The sequence below is a fragment of the Propithecus coquereli genome, unplaced genomic scaffold, assembly GCF_000956105.1.
Source record: "Propithecus coquereli isolate 6110/MARCELLA unplaced genomic scaffold, Pcoq_1.0 Scaffold3, whole genome shotgun sequence".
Taxonomy (NCBI): Eukaryota; Metazoa; Chordata; class Mammalia; order Primates; family Indriidae; genus Propithecus; species Propithecus coquereli.
This window is the reverse complement of record NW_012148618.1, coordinates 15,348,474-15,372,645: the sequence shown is the minus strand read 5'-3', so window position 1 is coordinate 15,372,645 and position 24,172 is coordinate 15,348,474. Positions and strand designations below refer to the sequence as shown.

Here is a 24,172-nt window from a genome sequence, read left to right as displayed (position 1 = left end):
AAAGATTCTCTTTCCCAGGACTTTAGAATTTGGAACTCGACACTCCTAGTGCCTGGGAGTTGGTGGTGGTGGTGGACAGCATCCTGAAGGGAGGGCCACAAACTCCTGCTGAGGTGATGATTTCCCAAGCCACCTTACTTCCTCCTGCCTTCCCTGAGGTCCAGTTCTCCAGCTCTTCCTTAATTGCCATGAGGTACCACAATATCTTTCCAGTAAATTCCATTTTGGCCTCAGCTAAAAATCTTAAATACATCCTAGTACAGTCTAATTGCAGTTAAGAAATCTTGAGAGGCTAATTCTCTGGTATACGTAAGTCTGTGTTTGGCACATAGTAGGCACTTAATAACTGACTTACTGCGTCAATATATTTCCTTGCAGAACTGGGTTCTTTTCCAAGACAAACCTGCCCACCAGGCCATTGTTTCTTTTCATGAAGGTTAGTCTCAAAGGAAAATTACTAGAGCTGGGTCCCAAAAAAGCAAGTGTTTATTACTAGTAAGCACTCAGCATTGTACTAGTAACTGAACCAGAAAATAGTAAATAAGTGGCTAAGAAGATGCCACATCCAAATTAACTACCTCAAGGTGGAGTCTCAGGAAAGCAAGGCTATATATATATATATCTGAAGTGGTAATGTAGTTAGTTATTTGTATTGGTTGAAGAGGTTTTAAGATAATGTGTCTTTAAAAAAAATGTTGACAGAAAAAGTGAATTATAGGGAAGGGGAAGCCAAAGAACATTTTGAGTCTCCAGAGAAAAAAGTAAGCTGACCTGCAGTCTTTTAGCAAGTATGTATCTAGTGGAGATGAGGGCATCCTCTTGACTTGATATTGGCCATTAAGGTTCTCTCTCAGTAGACTCCCTCTCTGGTTCTACTCTTACCAAGCAGGCATCTAATTTAGTTTCTTACAGAGGAAACCTGACAGGAAATGAATAAAATTGAAATCTGGTGTAAAAATTAGTCTCTTGTGACTTTGATTAGTGTGAACCAATTTCCCTGAGTCTCATCAATTTTGTATGCACTGAATGAATCAATTTTCTGGACTCAGAAGTCCAAACTTTGAAATGTGGGCTCATCCTTTCCTTCATTTATCAAACAATTATTGAGTGCCTACCCTGTACCAAAGTACTCTTCTAGGTTCTGGGGATGTTAACTTCAAAGTGTTAACCCATATAAAATTGAAAATGGGATGTGGGGGTTGAGGGTGCTATGGAAAAATACATGGGCTATGTGTATGCAGCATTGATAACTTTTGAAACAAATTGAGAATTCATTCATAATACTGTACATACTTTTTCAAATGAGGAAGCAGGGAAACATGTCTACAACTACATGTTAGGGACTCCACTTAGTCCTTAACTAACCTGTGATTCACATTCTAAGTCTATAGGGGAATCCTGTAATCACAAATGCAGTAACAGTATTCCCATTTTACAGACAAACAGAATAGGTAATCAATAAATGTTGAACAAAGTAACATTAAAACCTGCCCTCAAGAAGTTATCATTAAAGGAGAGTAAATGACAGCAGAAGTGAAGCAGAGCTGCTCATGGTTTTTATTTAAGAAGTACCTTATGCACCTGTCTCAAAATCTCATAAAAAGATCAACTAGCTTAAGACTAAAGGGCAAACAGGGCTAGGTTAAAAACTCCTATGTATCAATTCCAAAATCACTGAGTCATTATTTTTTCCAATGATTTGTTGGGAAAAGATTTCATTTTGTAAAGATTTGATTTATGTAACTTGATACAGAAACAGCTAAATGAAATTTTTTTCATTTTAAACCAAAACAACAAAAACCTACCCAAGAATCTTGTAAGATATAAAATGCTAGTTGATAGTATCTGTCTCCATTCAACTCCCATACATTTTTTCATACTTTTATAGGGCATCATAAAAGCCTATAGTACCTTCTCATTCCTGTCTGGACAGTGGGAAAAACATGCCTTTCCTCAGGAAGTCCCCAAAATCCACATGGTTAGTAAGTTCTCAGTAAACCAGACGAGCCATACTCTCTCTAACCATAACCACCTCTTGACCTCAGATGGTCCACTGTGACGCTGTCACCCAATGCATTAAGCATTTGTTGTCTTGGAGAAAGGGAATACTTTGCATGAAGAACTTCAGAACTTCTAACTGGTCTGCCACCCACCCATTCTCATTTCTAAAGCGATCTTTTAAAGACTAACCCAATCATTTAATCCCCTGCTTGAACGTTCCCTCCCCACAACCAAGCCTAGTTGTAGCCCTTGAATAAATTTTCTGAGGATCTTCATGTAAAATAGTTATTAGAACCCTCAACGCCATTCTTCTCTTTTATGACCCTTTTCCCAACTATAATTAATGTCACGTCTTCACTGCTAGATTGTAAGCCTGAGTGCAGCTTCAGTTTTGCTTTGTCATTCACACAGCCAACAATGTAACATAGTAAGGTAATGTGATTTTTTTAAATGACTTTTTACTGTCATTAGGAAGGCTACTCATAGCCACTAAATGTACTAGCAGTTCATTTGGTTCATCTGTTACTAAGGGGATTTTTCCTAACTTGGCAAATCCTTTATGTGAGCTTGCTATCCTGACTACTTACTTCTTAAGCCATTCAACAAGTCACTCTTAAATTTCCTCATCATCATTTCTTAACATTGAAAATTTTCACCAAACATGTTCTCAACATGGCTAACCTCTCCATTATCACTTATCCTCCTTCAGAGAACTACCTGGTTTAACAGCTCTATTCTGGCATCATATTTGCATATTACTTTATGGTTTATAATATGCTTTAATGTTTTGTTTGAGCCTTTTAATTCTGAAAGGTAGGTCTTAGTGCACCCATTTTACAAACAAAATGAAGTTCAGATAACTGCCTTACCTACTAAGTGGTTGAGTTTTCAGGAACTTGAATTTAGGTCTTTTGACCCTGAATCTCATGCATTGATTAACCACGCTCCCAAGTCAAATTTGCCTGACTGCCTTAAGTGCTCTTTTATTTCTAAAGGATTGCTACAGTGACTCAAACCTGTGAGCACCAAATTCCTTTAGAGCTTAGGGAAAACAGTTATCAAGTCTCATCAGAGACTGGGGTTAGCTCACTATAATCTGGTTCCTTCTTGCCATCTTATCTCTACTTTTCAAAACCAAACTCTTCTTTATTCAGGGTGGTATCCTCAAGTGTTCTATTTCACCTCTGTTCACAGTAGTTCCAGAAATTAAAAATGCCCTTCCTTCTAAAATCATTACTTTGAGTAATGGTAAATAAAGAGACCTTGATTCTAGTTCCAGCTCTGTGATCTTGGGAAGACACTCTTCAAAACTCACTTCCTTATCTGTAAAATAAAGAGGTATACTTAGAAGTTGGAATTTCCTTCTAGTTTAAAAACTGTAGTTATCAACAGGTCTATTTGATACCACTATATACATATTTTATTGGCTTAATTGGTAAATTTGAGAAAGCTTTGTATTCATGTACAAACATTATCATACAAGAAAGCCAAGGCATTGGGAATAGCATATTATAATCATAACTAAATTTAAGTCTCCCAGAATAATAGCTACATGGTCTAGGGTCACAGCTTTCTGTGAGTCCCAATTTCCTTAACTGTTTTTCCTTATCTATAACCCACTCTAAGGTCCTTACAAGTTTGTCCTGAAGATTAACATCAAAATGGAAAGTAATGTGAGAAAATTGTATACTTGTAAACAAAACCAGCCCTACACAAATATAAGTTGTTAGAAATTGTATTGGTTCTGGTGGCTGATAAAATATAATCAAAGAAAAATGCTTCCATAAAAGTTTTATTTTTCCCCACAACAACCCTGTGAGGTAGGGTGATAAGGGCATTTGAAGATGAGAAAACTAAATCTACATTACTTGTTCACGGCTATACTGCATAGTAAATAAGTAGAAATTAAATTGAAATTTTTAAATGTCCATGACTTTATATTGATTCACGTGGAAACAGGTAGAGAGAATATTAACTCCCCCCTACCTTAATGCCAAAAGGACACTGCCTTGAAAAATCCCATTTCAAAAGATGAAAGTAGTATTTCATTGCTTATTTCTAAAAAGATTTATAAAATAAAAAAATAGTGAAATATTTTACAGGTAATATATATAATGGTCTCATTCAGGGACATGTCCTTCAGCTGTGTATATGATCAACTATTCCAAGTCCTAGAAATGCAAAGTTTTAAAAAGGTATGAAAGACAAAAATGATAATGAGCAGTAGCCTCAATCTTCTTTATTATTCCTCCATGTATCTTGAATAAGTTCTGTGAAATCTGGTCCCACGTTTAAAAAAGAAACCCTACTACAAAGATATGTCTGGTAAACTTTTATTTTGTTGCCTAGTCTCAAAATGCTGTCACATTACTTAAAACTGATTTCCCAAACCTGGCTATCGAGAATCACTGGGAAAACTTTAAAAAAAAATACAGAGATCCATGCTAGAGCCAGTGAGACAATTTCCCAGAGGCAGGCCCCAGGAATCTGTATTTTAAAAGCTCCTCAGTGTAATTCTAATGCAGAGTCAGGGTTGGGAACCACTGACTTATCTTACTACTATCAAAACCATAAACTAACTAGAACAAATTTGTTGCTTTCATATCCCCCTTTTTAAAAGATCTCAAAATGTGTATCCCCAGAACTCTTGCCTCTGAACAAGTATTTCAATTCAAGATACAGAGAAACGTTTTATAAAAATGTATCCTAGTTAGTGAGACTTGGATTCCAATAATAATTTAAGTAGCATTTCAAGATAAGATACTGAGTTTTGTGGTTCCTATTCTGAAAATCTTAAATGTATGTAATATAGGTTCCTTGTAGGCTTTCAGTTTAGGGGAAGACATGAAAAGTAATGACATAAGCACATCAGCACTAAAAAAATACTATACTCAAATATAGCTCATGAGAGGAATAAAAAAGTGAATGAATGACAATCAAAGGCCTTTTGGCCCATACATTTTTGTTCCCAGTCCACTCTTCCCCTATAAGGGGAAATAAAATAAACATTCTTTCCTAGTTGCTTGGCATAGTTATTCAGTGGGTAACTATTAACTAAGTTAATTTAGATACACAAGATTTAAGAGAGATAACAAATAAATACCTAGGAAGACAAGGAGAAGTCAGGTCAGAAAACCTTAACTAGCTAATAATGTAGTATATAACACCATCATATTAGTACAATTATATGAAGGCTTCAGTGTCCTTTACATTTCAGCTTTATGTGATTGACACAGACGTGGAAGAGATCTGGTTCTTATGAAGAATTCTGTGCTCGCTGCAAAGATTTGTAGGTATAATGAAATGTTTTCTTCACTGATGAGATGAGTGTCTCTGTTTTTCAGGCAAGTTGACTGAACAGAACAATGAGAAACAAACTTCTTTAGAAGGTTGAATAAAAGTAATATCTAGCTGAAAAAGTCATTGGCCAAAGATACTTTTTTAAAAAAACCATTCTGTGTTAACCCTTAAAAAAAAAAACAGAAATATATATATAAAAAAAAAAATCAATGTACACATCCATTTCACTGACAGTTACAAGAAAATAGCCGTTTATAGAAGTTACATAATGCTTTCAACAAATCCCCAACAATTTTGGGGAAACAGATAAAGCCACTGGGTAAATAAATATACATACTAGCTAATATAAAACAATTTATGGTTACGAATTGTCATCAATTTTTTTAGGACCCAACGAGAAATATGATATAAATTTGATTAGGGCTACATATATTACATGGAATTAAAAAACACAACTGATTAAAACATCCTAACAATGATACAAATATTTAAAAGAATGTCTTAAAAGTCAGACATTTATCACTGGAAATAGCACAATTTTAATATGTACTTCAGAGTTTTAATGTGTATACAGGTCACTTTTGCTGTGTCTCATCAGGTATCGATCTCTCCTGCATTTACTACAGTCAGTTTTTTAAGAGTTCATGTTTCCTGTGTGAGCAGAAGGGGCTGGGCACATCTCAATTAAAAAAATATACACCTCCAATTAACCAAATGGAAGTGTTTAACATTTACCAACAGAGAAAGACAAGACGGGGGTAATGGGAAGATGAAACATTATATATTAAGATTGAAGGAAGCTGACTAAATTGTCTCTTTATAAATTATTTTAAATTTTTTATTAAATTTAAAATGACCCAAGTAAAGTAATGAAGAAACAAATATATTAATTTGGTCTCAAGAAACTTTCTCAGGCCATATAAAATTTCCCTTAGATTATGTCTTTACGGAAGCTTCTTATGCTTGATTCGTTTATCAGCTGACTTAAAGGACTCTCTCCTAGCATGGGACCGAAAACAACTCTTACCATTAATAAAAGACAATTTAAAAAATGATGTTTATTATTAAAGTGCCCACGGGCACAATGGTATAGGTGCTTACATTTCCCTTTAAATTATGGGAAAGCCCTTTGAAACTGTATTTACTTAGGAAAACTTTCAGCAATTGTAATGTGTGCTGAAAGTTCAGATCTTGTATAGGTTTTGGGTTTTGCTGTTTGAGCATAAAAAGGAGGGGAGCAGGGAGAAATTTAACTAGGTTCACAATTTTGAGCAAGAGCATATGTAAAGGTAACGTATGTACATTTTATTTCAAGAAAGACAGAAGACAAACAGCATAAAGATGCCCATATGCCCTAAAGATAAATACATTTCAAAGATTCTCATTAAAATGAATCTGTAGTATTTTTTCCTGCAAGCAAAATACCTTTCTTTAAATTAAAAAAAAAAAATCAGTATTCTGAATTGCAAATGCTTTTGCTTTTTTTGCAGAAAATCTGCCATGATTTTTTTTTAATGAATAAGGATTTTCCACAAAACAGGCTTGCTCTACATGCTAGATTTTTAAACATTTCAGTGACACAATATGCTAACTACATACACAACAGATAATATAGTAAGAAAACACTCAACCTGATGAAAAGTTAAAATCTTCATTAATACACTGAAAATTGACATAACTCATGCCTTTAAAATCAAAAATACAAAAATTAAATGTTTTCCTAAAAAGATTTCCTTATTTTAAGGATTCATTTGAAAATGAAGCTGCATGTAATTTGTACAGTAAGTTGTACAAGTAAACAGGTAATATACATAAAAAATTAATTGACATACTCCTCAATTATCAGTTGTCCACCTTTAATTTCCAATACTGTACTTTCTTAACAAGCATACAAAATATCAAACTTCTCTTTAGAAAAAGTGCTGTTCTTTGACATCCTTTACATAAAAACAGTCTGAGCCTGTGGCATGTTAATGCAGTTGAGAGGCAAAGCATACTAACTTTTACAAATTCTACCTTCCATAAAAAGCCTCTCAAAAAGGAGATTACACGCCACTATAAAAATATCAACCTCTTGTGGTAGCTGCATTAGAGAACCAAGGCTTGAAGACTATTTTCATATAGCATAGAAAAACCACTATGAGAGCATATTAACTGTATTGGTGGCTTGGGAGTGTACTGTGCCACAGGATTATGCATAGCTACTGTTATGTACCAAGCCTGTTACACAGAGTTTTAAATTGATTGTAACCGAGAGCATAACAGAGGTACTACCAGCCCATGCAAAATAACTAAAAATACTGAGTCACTGTGCTGAATACTTCATTCCTGGAGAAAACCAAAGGCAGCAGTAACTAAATCAAGCCCAACAGGTGACGAAACCCATTCTCCTCAAAGATTGGTGAGCACAGTGAAGTCTGAGGTATACCTTTATCCATTAAATCCGTGTGCCATTGCAAGATATTACCATTTGGGAATACACGCCATCACAATGGTTTAAATCTTTTGAATATTAGTCATTCATATATTCTTATCTACCCAGTCTCTTGATTTTTGTAAAGATTTCACCTACAGTAGAATATTACAGAAACAAAATATAAATGCATGTCTTCTAAATGAAACTTACATGGACTAAAATAGAGAATATTTTTAAACAAATATACAATATGCAGGCAGACAAAGCAGGAAAACGGCCATTCAAATGTATAATAAAAAACTAAAAATTGACTATTTCCAGAAAACTATGAAGCGCCTCAACTAAAAGGAATGCATAATGAAATTCTAATCTAATATAGGTCAAAAATGTAAAAAGGTTATAAACCTTAACAGGAAAAATAAAACAACTTTTACTGGCCATTCCTGTTGAAATGAGAATCGTAAAGTAACAGAAAAGTGGCTACAAACCCACTTAGAGCACCAAACAGAGAGAAAATAAAAGTCCATTTTCATCTCTGTTATTATCATAAAATCCTGTGTGACTACAGGTCAAACTGCTGGTGGCAGAAACAGAATTCTTTATAAACTGCAGATGTCCTGTACATAAAAAAATTTCACTGGAATTGCACTAGTTCTAAAGACTCTTCTGTTTTAGCCTACCTACTGTATGTATTCAATCTGAGATAGATAAAGTCTCTTTCTGTAACCCTTGATTATTAATTGGGCACCAAAGATAAGAAAAGCAAGACGGGGTACAAAAATGCAAAATTTCAACAGTAATGGCAATGTTTTTGTCTTAGTCCAAAAGGGTCCTCTCCCCCTTCAGTGATTTGACAAGTCTTTGTACTTAATCTGGGGGCAGCAAATCATGCAAGCGAAATCTGTCTCTGATGTGAGGTCGAACATCTTCATTCTGTGTGGAAAAAAAGACAATTTTTTGAAAGCCACATAATTTCAAAGATATCATAACATTATAAACATTCTTACTTTGCAGAGAAAATATACTATTTTACAATTAAAATTATATTATTGTTTGTCAAATATTGATATACTGCACAGACATAATTTACTCAGAATTAAATTTAGGTTAAAGAAAACTTTCATTAAAGTTTTAATTTTCTAAGAATAATGAAGCAATAAGAGGCCAAACAAAAAGATAGGTAAAAGGGTTAAGCCACTGAATTCTACTTTCTACATTAGTCTTTTTTTTTTTCTTTTTTTTTGAGACAGAGTCTCACTGTGTTGCCTGGGCTAGAGTGCCATGGCATCAGCCTAGCTCACAGCAACCTCAAACTCCTGGGCTCAAGCGATCCTCCTGCCTCAGCCTCCCGAGTAGCTGGGACCACAGGCATGCGCCACCATGCCCGGCTAATTTTTTCTATGTATTTTTAGTTGTCCAATTAATTTCTTTCTATTTTTAGTAGAGACGGGGTCTCGCTCTTGCTCAGGCTGGTTTCGAACTCTTGAGCTCAAACAATCTGCCCGCCTCGGCCTCCCAGAGAGCTAGGATTACAGGCGTGAGCCACCGCGCCCGGCCTACATTAGTCTTTAAAGTTGATTGATCCATGGATGTAAGAAAATAAATTTATAAGAGGAAGTCCACTGAAACAGTAAACATTCAACCTATAAATTTAATACTGAGATAAGCATAATTTTAATATATAAAGTTCAAAACTGCACTTAATGCTTTTTAACCTTTGCCCCAATCTCCCACCACAGTTGACTTTATTTTATTTTTTTTTAGAGAGATGGAGTCTGGCTGTGTTGCCTAGGCTGGCCTTGAACTCCTGAGCTTGTGATCCTCCCACCTCAGCCTCCTGAGTAGCTTGGACTACAGGTGTATGCAACCACACCTGGTTCATAGTTGACTTTAAATGTCAGTACTTATAAAATGAAGAAATTAAAAAGGAGATTTATTTCAATACAGGCGAGCTAACAAAAACACAATATGAAAAGATAAATATAAGATATACTTACCAGTTCTACAAGCTTCTCCAGAAATGGAATCAATTTTAGGAGTTCATTGTCATTTTTATCCATAAACCAGCTTTCTATAGGGATTCCATTAGAAAGCTAAAACGATAAATAAGTAATTAAATCCTCTTTTTACTTATATTTTTCCTAGTTTGGAAAAGCTTAAAAAGAAACAACAGATTTAAGTAAACACCACTCTAAAAGTTCCTTTCAAAAGGAATACCACCAGAGTTTTCATTGACAACTCAATAGTACAAGAGACAGATGTTAAATAACTTGACGCCTATTGGTTTTTCAGTGACATTTCTTCTCAGAGTGTATAAAACTAAACAACAAGAAAGTTCCATTAAAGCAAGTTTTGCAAGGGTCATTAACGTAATTTAAAACATTCCTTTATTCATTCAAGAAGTAATTAGTACAATGCTAGGCATTGTGAATGAAGGGATATTGCCAATCTAGAGAACAAGAGAAGAATACATATACTTTTTTTTTAAACACAGTGACCACTGTCCCATTCATTATTCTATTCCCAAAAAGCAGCATCATAACCTGAAACATAGCAGAAATGTAACAAACTGACTCAGTGGTATTTCACTGAAGAGTCTAAAAACAATGTTATATATGAGATAGAGGATAATTGAAATGATTTTATCTAGGAACCAAGATAAAATTCTTAAAAACATATTTTAAATGGCAAGCAAATAAAAGTAGGGACCTAAAATGAACACATTTCAACATTATATGCAGTTGTTCCCTTTTTTACTTTTTATTATGGATATTTTGACACTCAAAAGTTAAGGGCTAATCTTGTTTTTATTTATACTCTATCCACTTTCCATCATCCCTATTCTGCACTGATTTACTGTGAAGCAAAATCTCAGAAATCCTATCACATGGACATATTTGTAATGTAAAGTATATCTTGCAAGGATGGCTCTTTAGTTATAGTTATATTTCAAAGGAATGTTAACAAAAGGTACAAATAGATTGACATAATAGTCTAAGAAAATAATTCAGAATGTGAAATCAAATAAACAGACAATAACATTGTTAAGCTAATTATATGATTAAAATTACTGATTTAATAACTGATTAAGAATGCTATTAAATGACATATATCTTATAGTTCCTTCTTATTCGGATTCACTACTCAGATTTTTCTTCATTCATGTTGCATTTCATTTAAAAGAAAAATTTCCGCAAAGAATATACACTTTGGCATTTCTAATTCTAAACAATGACACACTAAATGGAAATTCCACCAGTGAAAATTCTCTTGTTCTTCTCTCATCATTTTCTGTTTGCCAGTATTTGTCTTCATTGTATTTTTTCCAATCTGAGTTTAACAACTTCTTCCTACCTGATATGCAAAGGCTTGTGGTGAGTTGTCAATTATTATAGTTTTTGAAAGATCTCTTCCAAGGATATTTAAGTCTTTTATATAGTTTCCTTGCACACACACACAATGTTCACGGAAAAGCCGGTGCCTAAACATAAAAATAAAAACAACAATCTCTTAAAAAAAAAATCTCTAAAAAGTACAACATACACTGAAATATATAACACATATATATACCATAGGCTTTACAGGTTAAGCCTTACTATTCTCTCTCTCTCAAAGGAAATTCAAATGCAAATGTGGGCCTAAGATTTGGGCTACCATTTTACTATAAAAATTCTTAGCAATTATTGAAACCTTACAACCAAATATTACTATGCCTTTTAAAGAACTTTGGTTTATCCCAAAATGTTATAATACTAAATTATAAAGGAGGATTAAAAACTCTAAATTGTTTTTGTAGTTTATTTACCCAGAAAAGCTCAGCTCAGATGCAGCATCTGGTTGTCAGCGAGGTCCTGCTTTTTAACCAATTTTCCAGATGGTTGACTGAGGCACAAGGAGGTCAAGTGACTTGCCCAAGGTCACACAGTAAGTCAGTGGTTAGCCCCGCATTGGAACCCAGGATCCTCCTGGCTCCCAGTCCTTTGCTCTAACCAGTAGACCACACAGCCTCCCTATCCCTGTACATGCCAGAATAGAAAATATAAGAAGGAATGTTTTTGTGTTGGCATTTTTAAAAGTGTTTTTTAGTTTTTCTTATAATTTTAGAGAAAAGGTGCTAAGGCCAAAACATTCCATCATTTCAACTTTTCCTAAATACCCCATTTTCTTTTAATTTAGTGTATGTGTATGATCATTTGAAAAGCATGAATGAAATGATGAATTCAGATTTAAATATTATAAATGTAAATGGATGTTTCATCAACTTTAGATACTAAATAGAAAAATGCTAAATCATTTTAGAAAGCTATGAAAGGTTTTACAATAATAGTTATATACTATAGTAATTATATAGTCTCAGTTTATAATCAAAATATTAGTCTCTGAATATTACTAATAATTGATAGATATATTGATGTTGTTCACTTTGAAATACTCCATTCTGTGCACATTAATAAGTTGGCAATTTGTCTTTTCCCACTAAACAACTTTTCAGGAGCTAGGGCCTACTTATATTTGTATTTTTAATTACATACTTTCAAGAAAGGGGTATTTTCTACCCACAAAATGTCACATTGCTACCAAAATTAAATAAATAAATAAAAACCCCCCCCTACACACACACAAGTACAATCTCAACCTTAAAAGTATCAGTGCCAGTGGTGATGGCAAGGAGGAAGAATTTTACAAACAGTTCTTTCCCCTCTTATCGTAATATAGGAATATTTTAATAATGATAGTCAAATGATCATCTGCCTCTGGAAGATTTAAGACAATCCTATTTTTTAAAAAAAGAAAGACTAGATAAAACAATTCAAGTCCTGGTTGGGCCTAAGTAAGATTCCATATTTTATTTCTATAAACATTTAGATATGAGGAAATTAGAGAGGCAGGTACAGCACATAATGCAAGTCACTGTTGATGCCTCTTTGTCAGCAGTCGCAAACTTGCTGAGACAAGAGACAACTGAATATGTATGTGGATACTATAGTTATTTTAATTAAATTACACTAAAAATCCTCCAGCCATTCAGGAATCTGAGGGTCCACCTGCATGTATTTGCAGTGTTAGGAAAAAAAGAGATGCCAGTCATCCAATAGCAGATCCTCCATGTCAACAAATTTGCATTTGAAACTCACAGAATTCAGAGATTATAGAATTTCTCAGAATCTACCTTGTCACCAACATAGATAATTCCCTAGTGTTCTAACAAATTCAATTTACTGTTCAAAAAGCTCTTATTTCAAGTTTTTCAAAATATAATTAGGTAAAACAAAATGAAACTCCCAAATATGTAATTTCATAAATCTAGTTTAAAAGAGAGGTATTAATAACACATTATAATAGCATGACTATTATTTGTTCCCCAGTAAAATGAAAGCTCCAAGAGGGAAGGGCTTGTTGCTCACCACTGTTCCCTGGAACACTGGAGTCATCAAAGCAAAATCATTTGTATACTTTTATTAAAGTTAGGTAAAATGAGCACAAATTACAATATACTTTTGTGAATAGAAAATACCATTTCTTATTTGTGTATCTGCAGCTTACTTATTTTGATCCTTTAGATTAAAAAATAAAAGACGTTACAATTCTATTTAGAAGGAAAAACACCTCTAAAATATGGACATTAGGAAAAGCTTTTCAGTGTAATTGCAACCACTCAATAATAAAGGTATTATTAACAGTATAAAATTAAGTTTAGGATTTCCCACTAAGACAATATGGGGAAAAGTATTCAAGGAAATTAATACCTAGCTATTAAAGCTTTTATGAGCCTTTTTGTGTCATCTCTCAGCTTTTGGTCAAAAACTCAAAAAACTAACTCCTACCTCTTAGAGGATACAGCAAGTCTGCTGCAGTCTTAATATGTCACTTCAGCTAATAGAAATAATGGAACTAATTTTCAAAATGTTTTAAAATCACCCAAAGAACTCCCACCTAACCAGGAACACAGTGCATCCGCTGACTCCAGGCACACACAAGGAACAGAATCCTGACTAAACCAACTGTAATTTCCAATGAGATTCATGTACCATTTCCTTTCCATGGAAGATAAATTTGCTCTTGAAAAAAAGCAAGAGTTTAATTTGATCCTTTCTGTGAAAAATTAACTTTATTTCTCTATGCCATTAAAAAGGTAATATAACATGCATTATCTTTGACACATAGGAAAGTGAAACATCATGCACATGGTGGAAAAATTCCACACAATTCCCCCACCCTCCATCTCCCCCCAATCCCAAAAGAAATGAGGATACAGATGTCACATTGAATAAAACACGTTTGATTTTTGTATCCTTTAAAGAACGTCTGTCTGGAGGTAAATCATTAGGAACTCTTAAAGAGTTTTGGGGCTTTAAAAAATTCATTTATTTTCACCATTCAACACAATTTAAATCTCTACATATGCAGCCAAATGAAAATGGCCATTAAAATTAAAAAGAATCAGTAACTTCATAGATCAGTGTGACAGACATTTCCACTATTTCTTAATTAAATTTACCTGACCAGTTGCTTTTTAGGGTCTAGTATGTTCAGTAACTTGTCTGCATACACCTTCTTAGAAGCAGTAAAAAGAATGATCTATAAATTCAGGGGAAAAGAAGTAATCATTATACATGATCTAAATATGGGTACTATATTGAATAAAATAAAAATACGTATGTAATTAGCTTAAGCCTGTTTACCTCATACATCTGAGACATTCGTTCCAGGAATTCCCTGAAGAATGGTCTTAATCTCACATAAACCTGAAGAAATACAAAGACAGGTTTCAGCAAATAAACATAAAATGAAAACCACTTATTTTAAAGATATCTTGTGATCTAACTTTGGACATATAATTAAAAGTTCATTTTTTAAAATAGAAATGTTTACTAAGTACCACTCAAACCAAACATATTTCACATATAAGAGATCACTTACAACAATCTTTTGGTAGGGTAATAATAATCATTGGTGATCATTTCACTTTTAATAGTTAAATAGCAGCATACAAGGTAACAGTACTTCATTGGAATAAAATTTTAATAAACATTTAAACTAAAAATGGAAGGTGTCCCTCTGAGATTCTGATCCACCAATCAACTTCATCTTCCAGCCAGGTAGCATCCATCCAATTATTAGGCAGGCTGAGTGTCCACCTCTAGCTGACCTGTCTCAATGACCTTCCTCAATAATTATTCAGGATTTCTTCTCAACAATCACCTGCTAAAAATATCTTTAAGTTTCTATTTAAGGTAAATAATATTCAAGGAGATGTCTGGATTAGTGGGTTTAAATAACCACAATTTTTCAGAAATCAATCTTGCTGTTCTACATTTAATGATTCAGATGTGGCATCTAATTTAGCATTACTGGGCTACTTAAGATTAAAAATATAATAAACACACCAGTTCTCAAAACCTGGCCAAAGTGTACCCAAAGAGCTGCCTTATATACATTATTTTCTTATTTCTGTGTCTTCTTGCCTATGTTTAATATAGCTCTTGTAATATACCTTAATATTCAACAAGCAGACATATGATCCATGACTATCCACTAAAATTGTATTTAAAAAGATGTCTTCAGGAAATTACAGAGAAATAAAAAAATCAAAAAAATTTTTAAATTTTGTACTCCACTCAAAGGTGACTATTAGCTTCAGATACCATGAGTAACAAATATTTATTGAACCAGATTCACTGGATTCATATTTTTTAAAAACATACCCTCCTTCCCCCCCAAAAAAACACACAAACCCCCCCCAAAAAACATACCCTCTGTGGTAGCAACAAATTCAAATCCAGGCTTAGTGGAGTTTAATTCTGGCATCCATACACCTGGCCCATGAAAATGCCCCTATAACAAAAATCTAGTTCTGGGAATGTTTGAGGGCAAAATGGGGATAGCATGCAAAGGATTCTTGGAGATAGGGACTATGTTTTACCAATCATTGTAATTTCCAAAGTCCAAAATATATAAGACAAATATATAGTAGGCACCTGATAAAAATCTGTTCAGTAAATGAAGTAGAATTGCCTAAAGTTAGGCAATGGAGATAAATAGAGAAAGAGAAGCAAGCCTACATGACTACACAAGTATAACTACTGAACTTCCTTAAGAACTGACTGCTTAAAGAAGACAAATTCTGAATGATTATTACTTTGCTAATACCATTTTGTCCCCATCTCTGGGCTGGATAAAGGTTTGGTTGTTTTTAATCCTATTAATCTTGGCTAATAAGAAACAAAGTAGGCTATATACCCCTCCTCCTAGCAAACAAAAATAACCAAATCCTTGTATCCAATCACCATCATTTAGGATGAGGTATAAAAAATTATAATTACTCTTCTAATCAATTTTAACATTTTCATCCTGACATTTAGTATAGTTTGTAGCCTTGGTTGAAAACCACACGCACCTTATTTGTTTGGTAAGCCAAATAATGATAGACTTTTGATGTACTAATATTACTATTTTACTGGCAAAATCACTTTTATTAACTATGGGTCTTTTCAAAACAGATTTGTGATAGTTAAGAAAAACCAATACTTTTTACAAATTACCTTATCTCAAAGTGGATGATAAACTATGAACTATCAAGAGCCTTTCGTTGTCAATGTTCAGCACTTGTATACATTTAATAACCAAAAATATTTCATTTTTGCACATGTATTTTTCATTTATTTTCAATATCCCTGTTATCACCTACTTCATATACAACTTGAGTATCCCTTATCCTAAATGCTTGGGACCAGAAGTGTTTCAGATTTTGGATTTTTTTTCAGATTTTGGAAAATCTGCACTATGCTGCTTGAGCATCCCTAATCCAAAGATCCGAAATCCAAAATTCTCCAATTGAGCATTTCCCTGGAGCATCATGTCAGCACTCAAAAAATTTCAGATTTTGGAGCATTTTGGATTTCAGATGGTTGGATTAGGGATACTCAACCTAAACTAAGATAAACAGGACCTCTTAATTTGAGATTCATTTCTTCTAACACAACACTGCACAGGAATGCTTCTATTTAAACCATACTTTCCATGCATAATAAACGGAACACTGTTAACAGGTAACATTTTCCAACCCCTTATACAGTGACTTCCAGATTAGGTCAAAACTGTAGCTTCATTATACATTCTACTACTTTGACTATATTTAAATATAACATACATCTTAAAATTTGACAGTGCTTTTAAAATGTGTTTGTTTACTAGGGATAAAAGGTGGCACTGAAGATGGAGGGATACCTTGCTAGAGTGTTTCTTTACCATGAGAACAGAAAGAATTGTTGACCGTAATAATTCCTATTCTCAGAACAGATTCACCATTTGAACAGGAAGGTGTTTCAGGATTAAAAAACATAGGCAGAGACTGAGGAAGTTAGTGAAAAAAATAATGTAGAAAGGTACAAAGTAACAATGAGCAGGTCTAGGGTTAGGGCCACATGAGGGTCTGTCAGGTGATACAAAGGCAAAATCTCAGAGCAGAAGTGAGACAGATATAAGGCCAGAAGTGTCACCATTTGGATATATTAATGGTAAGTGTGAACAGAATTATATACAAATCAAGAAGCACCAAGTATTGCCCAGTAGAAACAAAGAACATTTATCAGGTGCATATAACACAACGAGTTTAATTCTTGAGACTACCATTACTTATTGTGTCATCTCTATTAGGTCACAGAAATACAGACATACAGATGCACACAAAGACATGCTTCCAAATACTTCAAAATCTATTCCACAGATGCCATTAGTTCCATTTTTCTTCTACCTTTACTCTCATACGAAAATTCCTTTCCTGAGCTGCCTACTTCCCATTTTCTTCATTTCTTTTCTCTACTTACTATTTTACCAACCATCCTTCTTCAACTTGCAACACTTCAAAACTCCGTAGTCTCGCAAAGGCCAAAACCTTCATTTCAGTCTACAGGGTGAATGTAGCTAAATGTGCCTTTATTTACAAAATATTAGTTACAGAATTTTACAAAATTTTCCTTATGTATGGCAACTTTTGGGACACCCTGTTGTATACATATGTTCTTCCAAATCTACAGTAATTATTCTGTCTATGCTATAGTTTCAGTCTTCCTCAGTAAACCAAAAAATAAGTCAGAAGTTTAAAAATGATGCCTGATAACGAAAAACAATTATATAGAAATATTATACATGATGGACTACATCTCTACTGAAGATAGGGATTTATGAATGTTTTATATAAAACCTTTAAAATTTTATTAGGAATGATATCTGCAAAACTGATAACAAAGCTAATCTTGTACAATGTGTTGTGGGCTGATTTTACCAAAATTTAAATTTTATATAGAAAATTAAAGACCCCACTACATTAACACTACTTATGAATAATACCTGACAGCCTGCATTTTCTTTGGTATTAAAATAAGGAAAATTTCCTATAGTTGTATATCGATAGTACTAATAGGCCATTAATGGTTAACAGAACTAGATTTAATAAAAGTAGTCATTAAAATAGCATCTACTTATAAATTGATTATAAATATTGTGTGGTAAAGTCTAAATTGAAATTTCTATCTAATCATGCAATTTCAAGTTATACACTGAGTAATTTCTATTAGTTTATCAACCCTTAATTTAATATCACAGATTAAAGCCTTAATCTAATATCACAGATAATTTTAACAGCATGGAAAAAAAAACAAAAAAACAACAAAACCCCATCCAAAGAAAAGTAGTTTCAATTTGTGGTCAAGTGGCTAAGAAAACATTATCTTACATTTGTCTTTTTAGGAAAAGACTAAAAGACGTGTGTGTGTGTGTGTGTGTGTGTGTGTGTGTGTGTGTTTATTTTAAAAGACAGTGTCTTACTGCCCAGGCTGGAGTGCAGTGGTGCAATCATACCTCACTGAAGCCTGAAACTCTACAGCCTTGAACTCCTGGGCTCAAGTGATCCTCCTGCCTCAGCCTCCCCAGTAGCAGCTGGTACTACAGGCACGCACCACCAGACCCGGCTAATTGTTTCATTTTTTGTAGGGACGGAGACTTGCTATATTGCCTAGGCTGGTCTTGAACTCCTGGCCTCAAGTGAAGTGATCCTCTCACCGTAAGCCTCCCAAAGTTCTGGCATTATAGGCATGAGCCACCGCACCCAGCCTTACTGCTACATTATAGCAATAGGCTAAAAAATGATAAATTCAGTGGGATTCTTCGACTAAAGATCATGGCATGTTTTCCTTTAAACAAAATGATTTGTGACTATTATTTCTTATTTAATTAGCAGTAAGAATTACAGCAGTAGAAAACTAACAATGTTGGGGGGAATACAAAGAATGAGATAATACAATTAACTGAAAAATCTCACCATTAGTAGATACCACATGAATACAAGTGGCTCTGCCAATTTTTTTCACCCTTCTGTACACCTCAGTTTCCCCATCTATAAAATGGATGTAATAACAGTACCTACTCATAGGTTGTCTTAAGGATTAAAGAAGTTAAAATATGTAAAGCACCTAGAATGGTGCTTTGCACATTTAAAGTATCCACAGCTGTTAGCTATGATTATTATTATTTGCCTCATTATTTCAAAATAATGAGTCATAATAGCTGGAATCAGTATGATTCTATGGGGCAGAACTAGGTAACCTCAATTCCCAAGACAAAACTCTACAGCTAAAATCTATACTTTTGGAAGAAGGACAGTAATAAACTGTTGTCAGTTAATAGTTTAACTATTTAACTTAGTTAACATTTTCTTCGCATTCATACATGAGCAGAGACAAAACCCAATCTCCAAGGAAAGAAAGTTGCTCAGGTAGGCCCTGTGGCGACCTCAATTTCACAACCCACTGAGTGATTTTATAGTCATCTTCTTATTCGCAAAGTTCCAGTAAGAGGTAAACGGATGCTGAGGTAGTATGTGTAAGTTCTGTGCCTACAGATGAATCTGGGGATGAATAGATAAATACTAAAACATCAGAACCAATGAAAATAAAATAAAACAACAACAAAAATCCTCAAACTAAAAGCTTTTGTAAAACCTTACTCTATTAAATAGAAATCAATTTGAAAAGGAATTGTTTAAAAAGTCCATATAGGATAAAGTGAAGCTTGATGTATTCATGTAGATGATGTATTAAAAGTTAGCAATGAAGCATAATTTTCATCAAGTAAAAATTGGCCATTATATATTTAAATATGTATGTATATATATTTGTATATACAGAAGACTTTTGATGTGTTTATATTAATATGAAGTTTAGTCATTTTTAAAAGCAAAACAATGGCCATTTTAGTAAAACAAAAATGTTAAACTTAAATTCAAACTCTAAACTTCAAAGGGAATGAAGGCTCCAATTTAATATGTTCAGTAATCAACTGTCACATCTTCTAAATTTATAGAATGTTTTCAGCTGTTAAACAAGAACTTTACATGTAGTGTATTTTTTTAGTGAATTGCTCTTAATTTTAAAAGATACATTTTACACAAAGAATTCCCCATGAAATAAATTTTCTTATTTTTGAGAAGCAGAGTACTATAGGTTTCATCTGCATCTTTTTTTAGCCTAAAAATTAATAGTGAATAATTATGATGAAAAAATCAATATCAATGACTAACTATACTTACTAATAAGGATGGGAAAGTTACTTTAAAATGACTCTAAATTGCCAGGTGCAATTGCTCACGCCTATAATCTTAGCACTCTGGGAGGTCAAGGCAGGAGGATCACTTGAGCTCAGGAGTTCGAGGCCAGTGTGAGCAAGAGTGAGACCGCGTCTCTACTAAACATAGTAAAAATTAGCCAGGTGTGGCAGTACGCTCCTATAGTCCCAGCTACTCGGGAGGCTGAGGCAGGAGGGTTGCTTGATCCCAGGAGTTTGAGGTTGCAGTGAGCTACGATGACACCAGTGCACTCTAGCCCAGGCAAAAGAGTAAGACTCTGTCTCAAAAAAAAAGAAAATTACTCTAAATTAGTATTTTTAATATTTATCTATTGAAATATTGTTCTGTACCATCTAAAATATTACTATTATCCTCCACACTAAGTGTCCACAACACCTAATGTTTTTTAAGGCACAAATACACATATTACTTTTGTGTAATAAAATAATGCTTTATGAATCTCAACAACAAAATGCCTTTAATATCAATTTAAGATAGAACTTGAGGAAAGAGAAAAATTAGGTATTTTTACAAAATTCATTTAAGTGACTGCTTTTTTTCTTCATGAAGCAAAAATGTAAGCTGAGTTTTCTAGGAAAGACAGTAGAGAGGAGACAGAAGTGAATGACCCTTTATGTCTCTTGATCTGTGGTATGAAAATTATCCTAAGCTGTAAGATTCCCAAGAAAACAAACTATAGTAATGGGGAAGAGGCTAAGCTTTGCTTACCATGGGCTTCCCCACCCACCTCTCCCCACAACTTTTCCCATAAAAAGCAATTTCTGCTAATAAAGCATCCTTTACAAGTCGCTCCCTAAAGGATCCTATCTCTCCTTGAGTGCTTACCACAATCTGATTTCTGGACAGCTGACCCAAAGTTTGTTGATTTTACTGATCTTCAGAAAGCCACTGACTGGCTAAAGTCTTATTGGTGAACAGAGTCAAAAATCAGATGCCCCTGCCATACTTTACAGAATGAGGAGTTGGACAACACAGTTACGTTTGGCTGCACTGTGGTGAAACATATGAGGTATCTTCTTTTTGTCTTCAATCAGCCACGTTTGGGCTGGGTAGCTCTATTACATCTTCAAAAAACTGAGCTCCAGTTCTTGATGGAGACAGAGGAAGGTCATTGAGGAGGTGGTTCAGCTCAAGAGCTAAGTGAAAAATGTCTTTTGATTCAGTCCTGCTTGTGGATAGAAGTCATCTTCTGGATGGAAGAGGGAGTGAGATGACCTAGAGTCTTGAATTGGTGGATCTGCAGGAACAGAAACTAAATACAGTGGAGACCTCTTAACTGAGTAACACCACGAGATGGATTTCCTGACAATGTGCCAATATAAGCTAAGTATAAAAATTAAACATGTGCACCGTAAGTGATCATGCACTTGTTTTTCCAGATATCAAATGCATTTGTACCATTTTATGAATAAATGTTTTCTCAATAACTAATTATAAAACAATTTACAGAAAAAAGTACCAATTTAAGGAAAGAAAATAGACCCACTCAAACAAAAACCTGTATACTTTGCTTTCATGAGTCCCATATCCTCACTTTAAAAAGTCAGTTCTTTCGAATGACTTTTTCTGCATATACACAAACTATAATCTGTCTATTCCATATATAGTGTCAGTAGGAACATACATCAAATTTTAATCTGAGATGGATCTTTTAGGTTTTTTCATCTCCTAGAGAAATGGAATTCAAATACACTCAAGGTATTAAATTTAGAATAATGTACCTGCTTATAAATACTAAGACTTGCATTAACCAAGTTTATTCCTACTTATCAATCAAAAGAGGAGTATGTATCAAGTCAGGCAATTTTTATTTATTTTATTTTTTATTTTATTTTCTTTTATTTTTGAGACAGAGTCTCACTTTGTCACCCAGGCTAGAGTGCTGTGGCATCAGCCTAGCTCACAGCAACCTCAAACTCCTGGGCTCAAGCAATCCTCCTGCCTTAGACTCCCGAGTAGCTGGGACTATAAGCATACACCACGACACCCGGCTGATTTTTTCTATTTTTAGTAGAAAAATAGAAAAGCTCTCGCTCAGGCTGGTCTCAAACTCCTGACCTAAAGCGATCCTCCCACCTCGGCCTCCCAGAGTGCTAGGATTACAGGTGTGAGTCACTGTGCCTGGCCAAGTCAGTCAATTTTTAAACATGAGTAGTGGAGACCTCAAATTTCCCTCAAACTTTGACGTAAAAAAAACTTTAAAAGCCCACATCCGAATTACCGTGGATCTAATTTAAATTTTATATATATATACATATATACACACACACACACAAATTTTGATGAACATTTGATTACTCACTTCCACTTAGAATTTGAATATGTAAAGTTACTGTATATACTCTCAGAATTATTACAGCTGGGGTCAGCAAACTATGGCCTCTTGGCCAAATTCAGCCCACCACTTATTTTTGTAAATAAAGTTTTACTGGGACACAGGCATGCTTTTTCCTTTATGTACTGTCCACGGCTACTCTCATGATGCAATGACAGAAAAAGTAGTTGCAACAGAGACCACAAAGCCTAAAATATTTACAACTGGCCCTTTATAGAAAAAGATTTCCAACTTCTGATATAAACAATTATTAAAATGTATGTAATATAAATTACACTTTAAATTTGTTTGGAAATGAAAGAGAAATACATGTAGAATTAAAATTATACATCAACCATAACAAATTTATCATAAAAAGAAAACAACAGTAAAATAAGTCCCAAGAAGACATTTTATCTAGCTTTGATTCAGATGAAGAATTTCATCCTATTGTAACATATAGAATATATATATCTTAATGCTATGGAACTGATATAGTCAAGAGTATATACATAAATGCCATGGAACTCTTCACTTAAAAATGGTTAATTTTATGTCATGTGAATTTCACCTTAATAAATTATTTTTAAAATAAGAGTATATACAGTATTTTACAAGTTTCTACCTTTAAGTGGGCCACATCATAGTACAGTTGTTAAATATGTAAGTTACATCTTACCTAATAATGTGGTTTCTCCAAAATCTCTTAGATCATCTCAGACCCTTGTGTATATTTCTTCTTTGCCAGTAGATGGAGACAACACCACTGAAAGTTTAAAAGACATCATTCCCTGTTTAAAGGGAGCTTGCTGGTCTGAAAACTGGGGGAACCCTAACCCAAAGATTTCTTCAGTTATTTTTTAAAAGGCAGACAGAATGGCTAAGCCAAAACCAGAAATCCAAGGGAATGTACCCAATACTAACTATGGATATCCTCAAAAATTTACTAAAGAGGAACTATATGATATAGTAACTGAATCATGTTAAAATGCAGTCATCTCTATAGCTTGTAAGATTCAAACTGCCTGCTCATTGCTCCTGTTTAGGCTAGATCATTTATTTTCAGTTTCAGAAAGTATAACTCAGAATATATAAAAGAGTTCCTTGAATTCCACAGGTAGACGCAGTACATATATATAGTTTTTAAAATATTAATCATATGCACTGCTAAAAGACTTTTATTCAAAACAACACAACCAGATCCACGTGAAATAGTAAGAACTTTAAAAAGTGAGTTAAAGTAGAAATGGTAGAAGCAATAGAAAAAAATTCATAGTCATACTGAAAAGAAACACTCATGTAGGGGAAGAATCAAATTTATCTACTTTCCAAGTTTCTTATTTCACTATTAAAAATTATATAAACAGAGCAAAAACCACATATAAGAAATAAATTTCAAACCTGGAAGCTTAAGAAGTCATCTCAAAATCATTATTTACCTATATTTTTCACATAACAACTTTCCAAATTCAAAGCCCTAAAGCCATTGCTTTCAAAT

General features: G+C 33.8%; 1 protein-coding gene across 2 annotated transcripts in view; it reads right to left on the bottom strand.

The window, feature by feature from the left end:
• Window positions 1-7,140: 7,140 nt before the first annotated feature.
• The window catches only part of CTDSPL2 (CTD (carboxy-terminal domain, RNA polymerase II, polypeptide A) small phosphatase like 2), a 79,254-nt gene continuing 62,222 nt past the window's right edge, over window positions 7,141-24,172 (bottom strand). For both annotated transcript variants that reach the window (XM_012649437.1, XM_012649438.1), the window contains exons 9-13: window positions 14,401-14,463; window positions 14,217-14,296; window positions 11,072-11,198; window positions 9,715-9,810; window positions 7,141-8,650 (exon numbers count right to left, since the gene is read on the bottom strand). In XM_012649437.1, coding sequence (XP_012504891.1) covers window positions 8,585-8,650; window positions 9,715-9,810; window positions 11,072-11,198; window positions 14,217-14,296; window positions 14,401-14,463 — 432 coding nt within the window. In that variant the 3' untranslated portion in view covers window positions 7,141-8,584. The remainder of the gene's footprint in view (window positions 8,651-9,714; window positions 9,811-11,071; window positions 11,199-14,216; window positions 14,297-14,400; window positions 14,464-24,172) is intronic.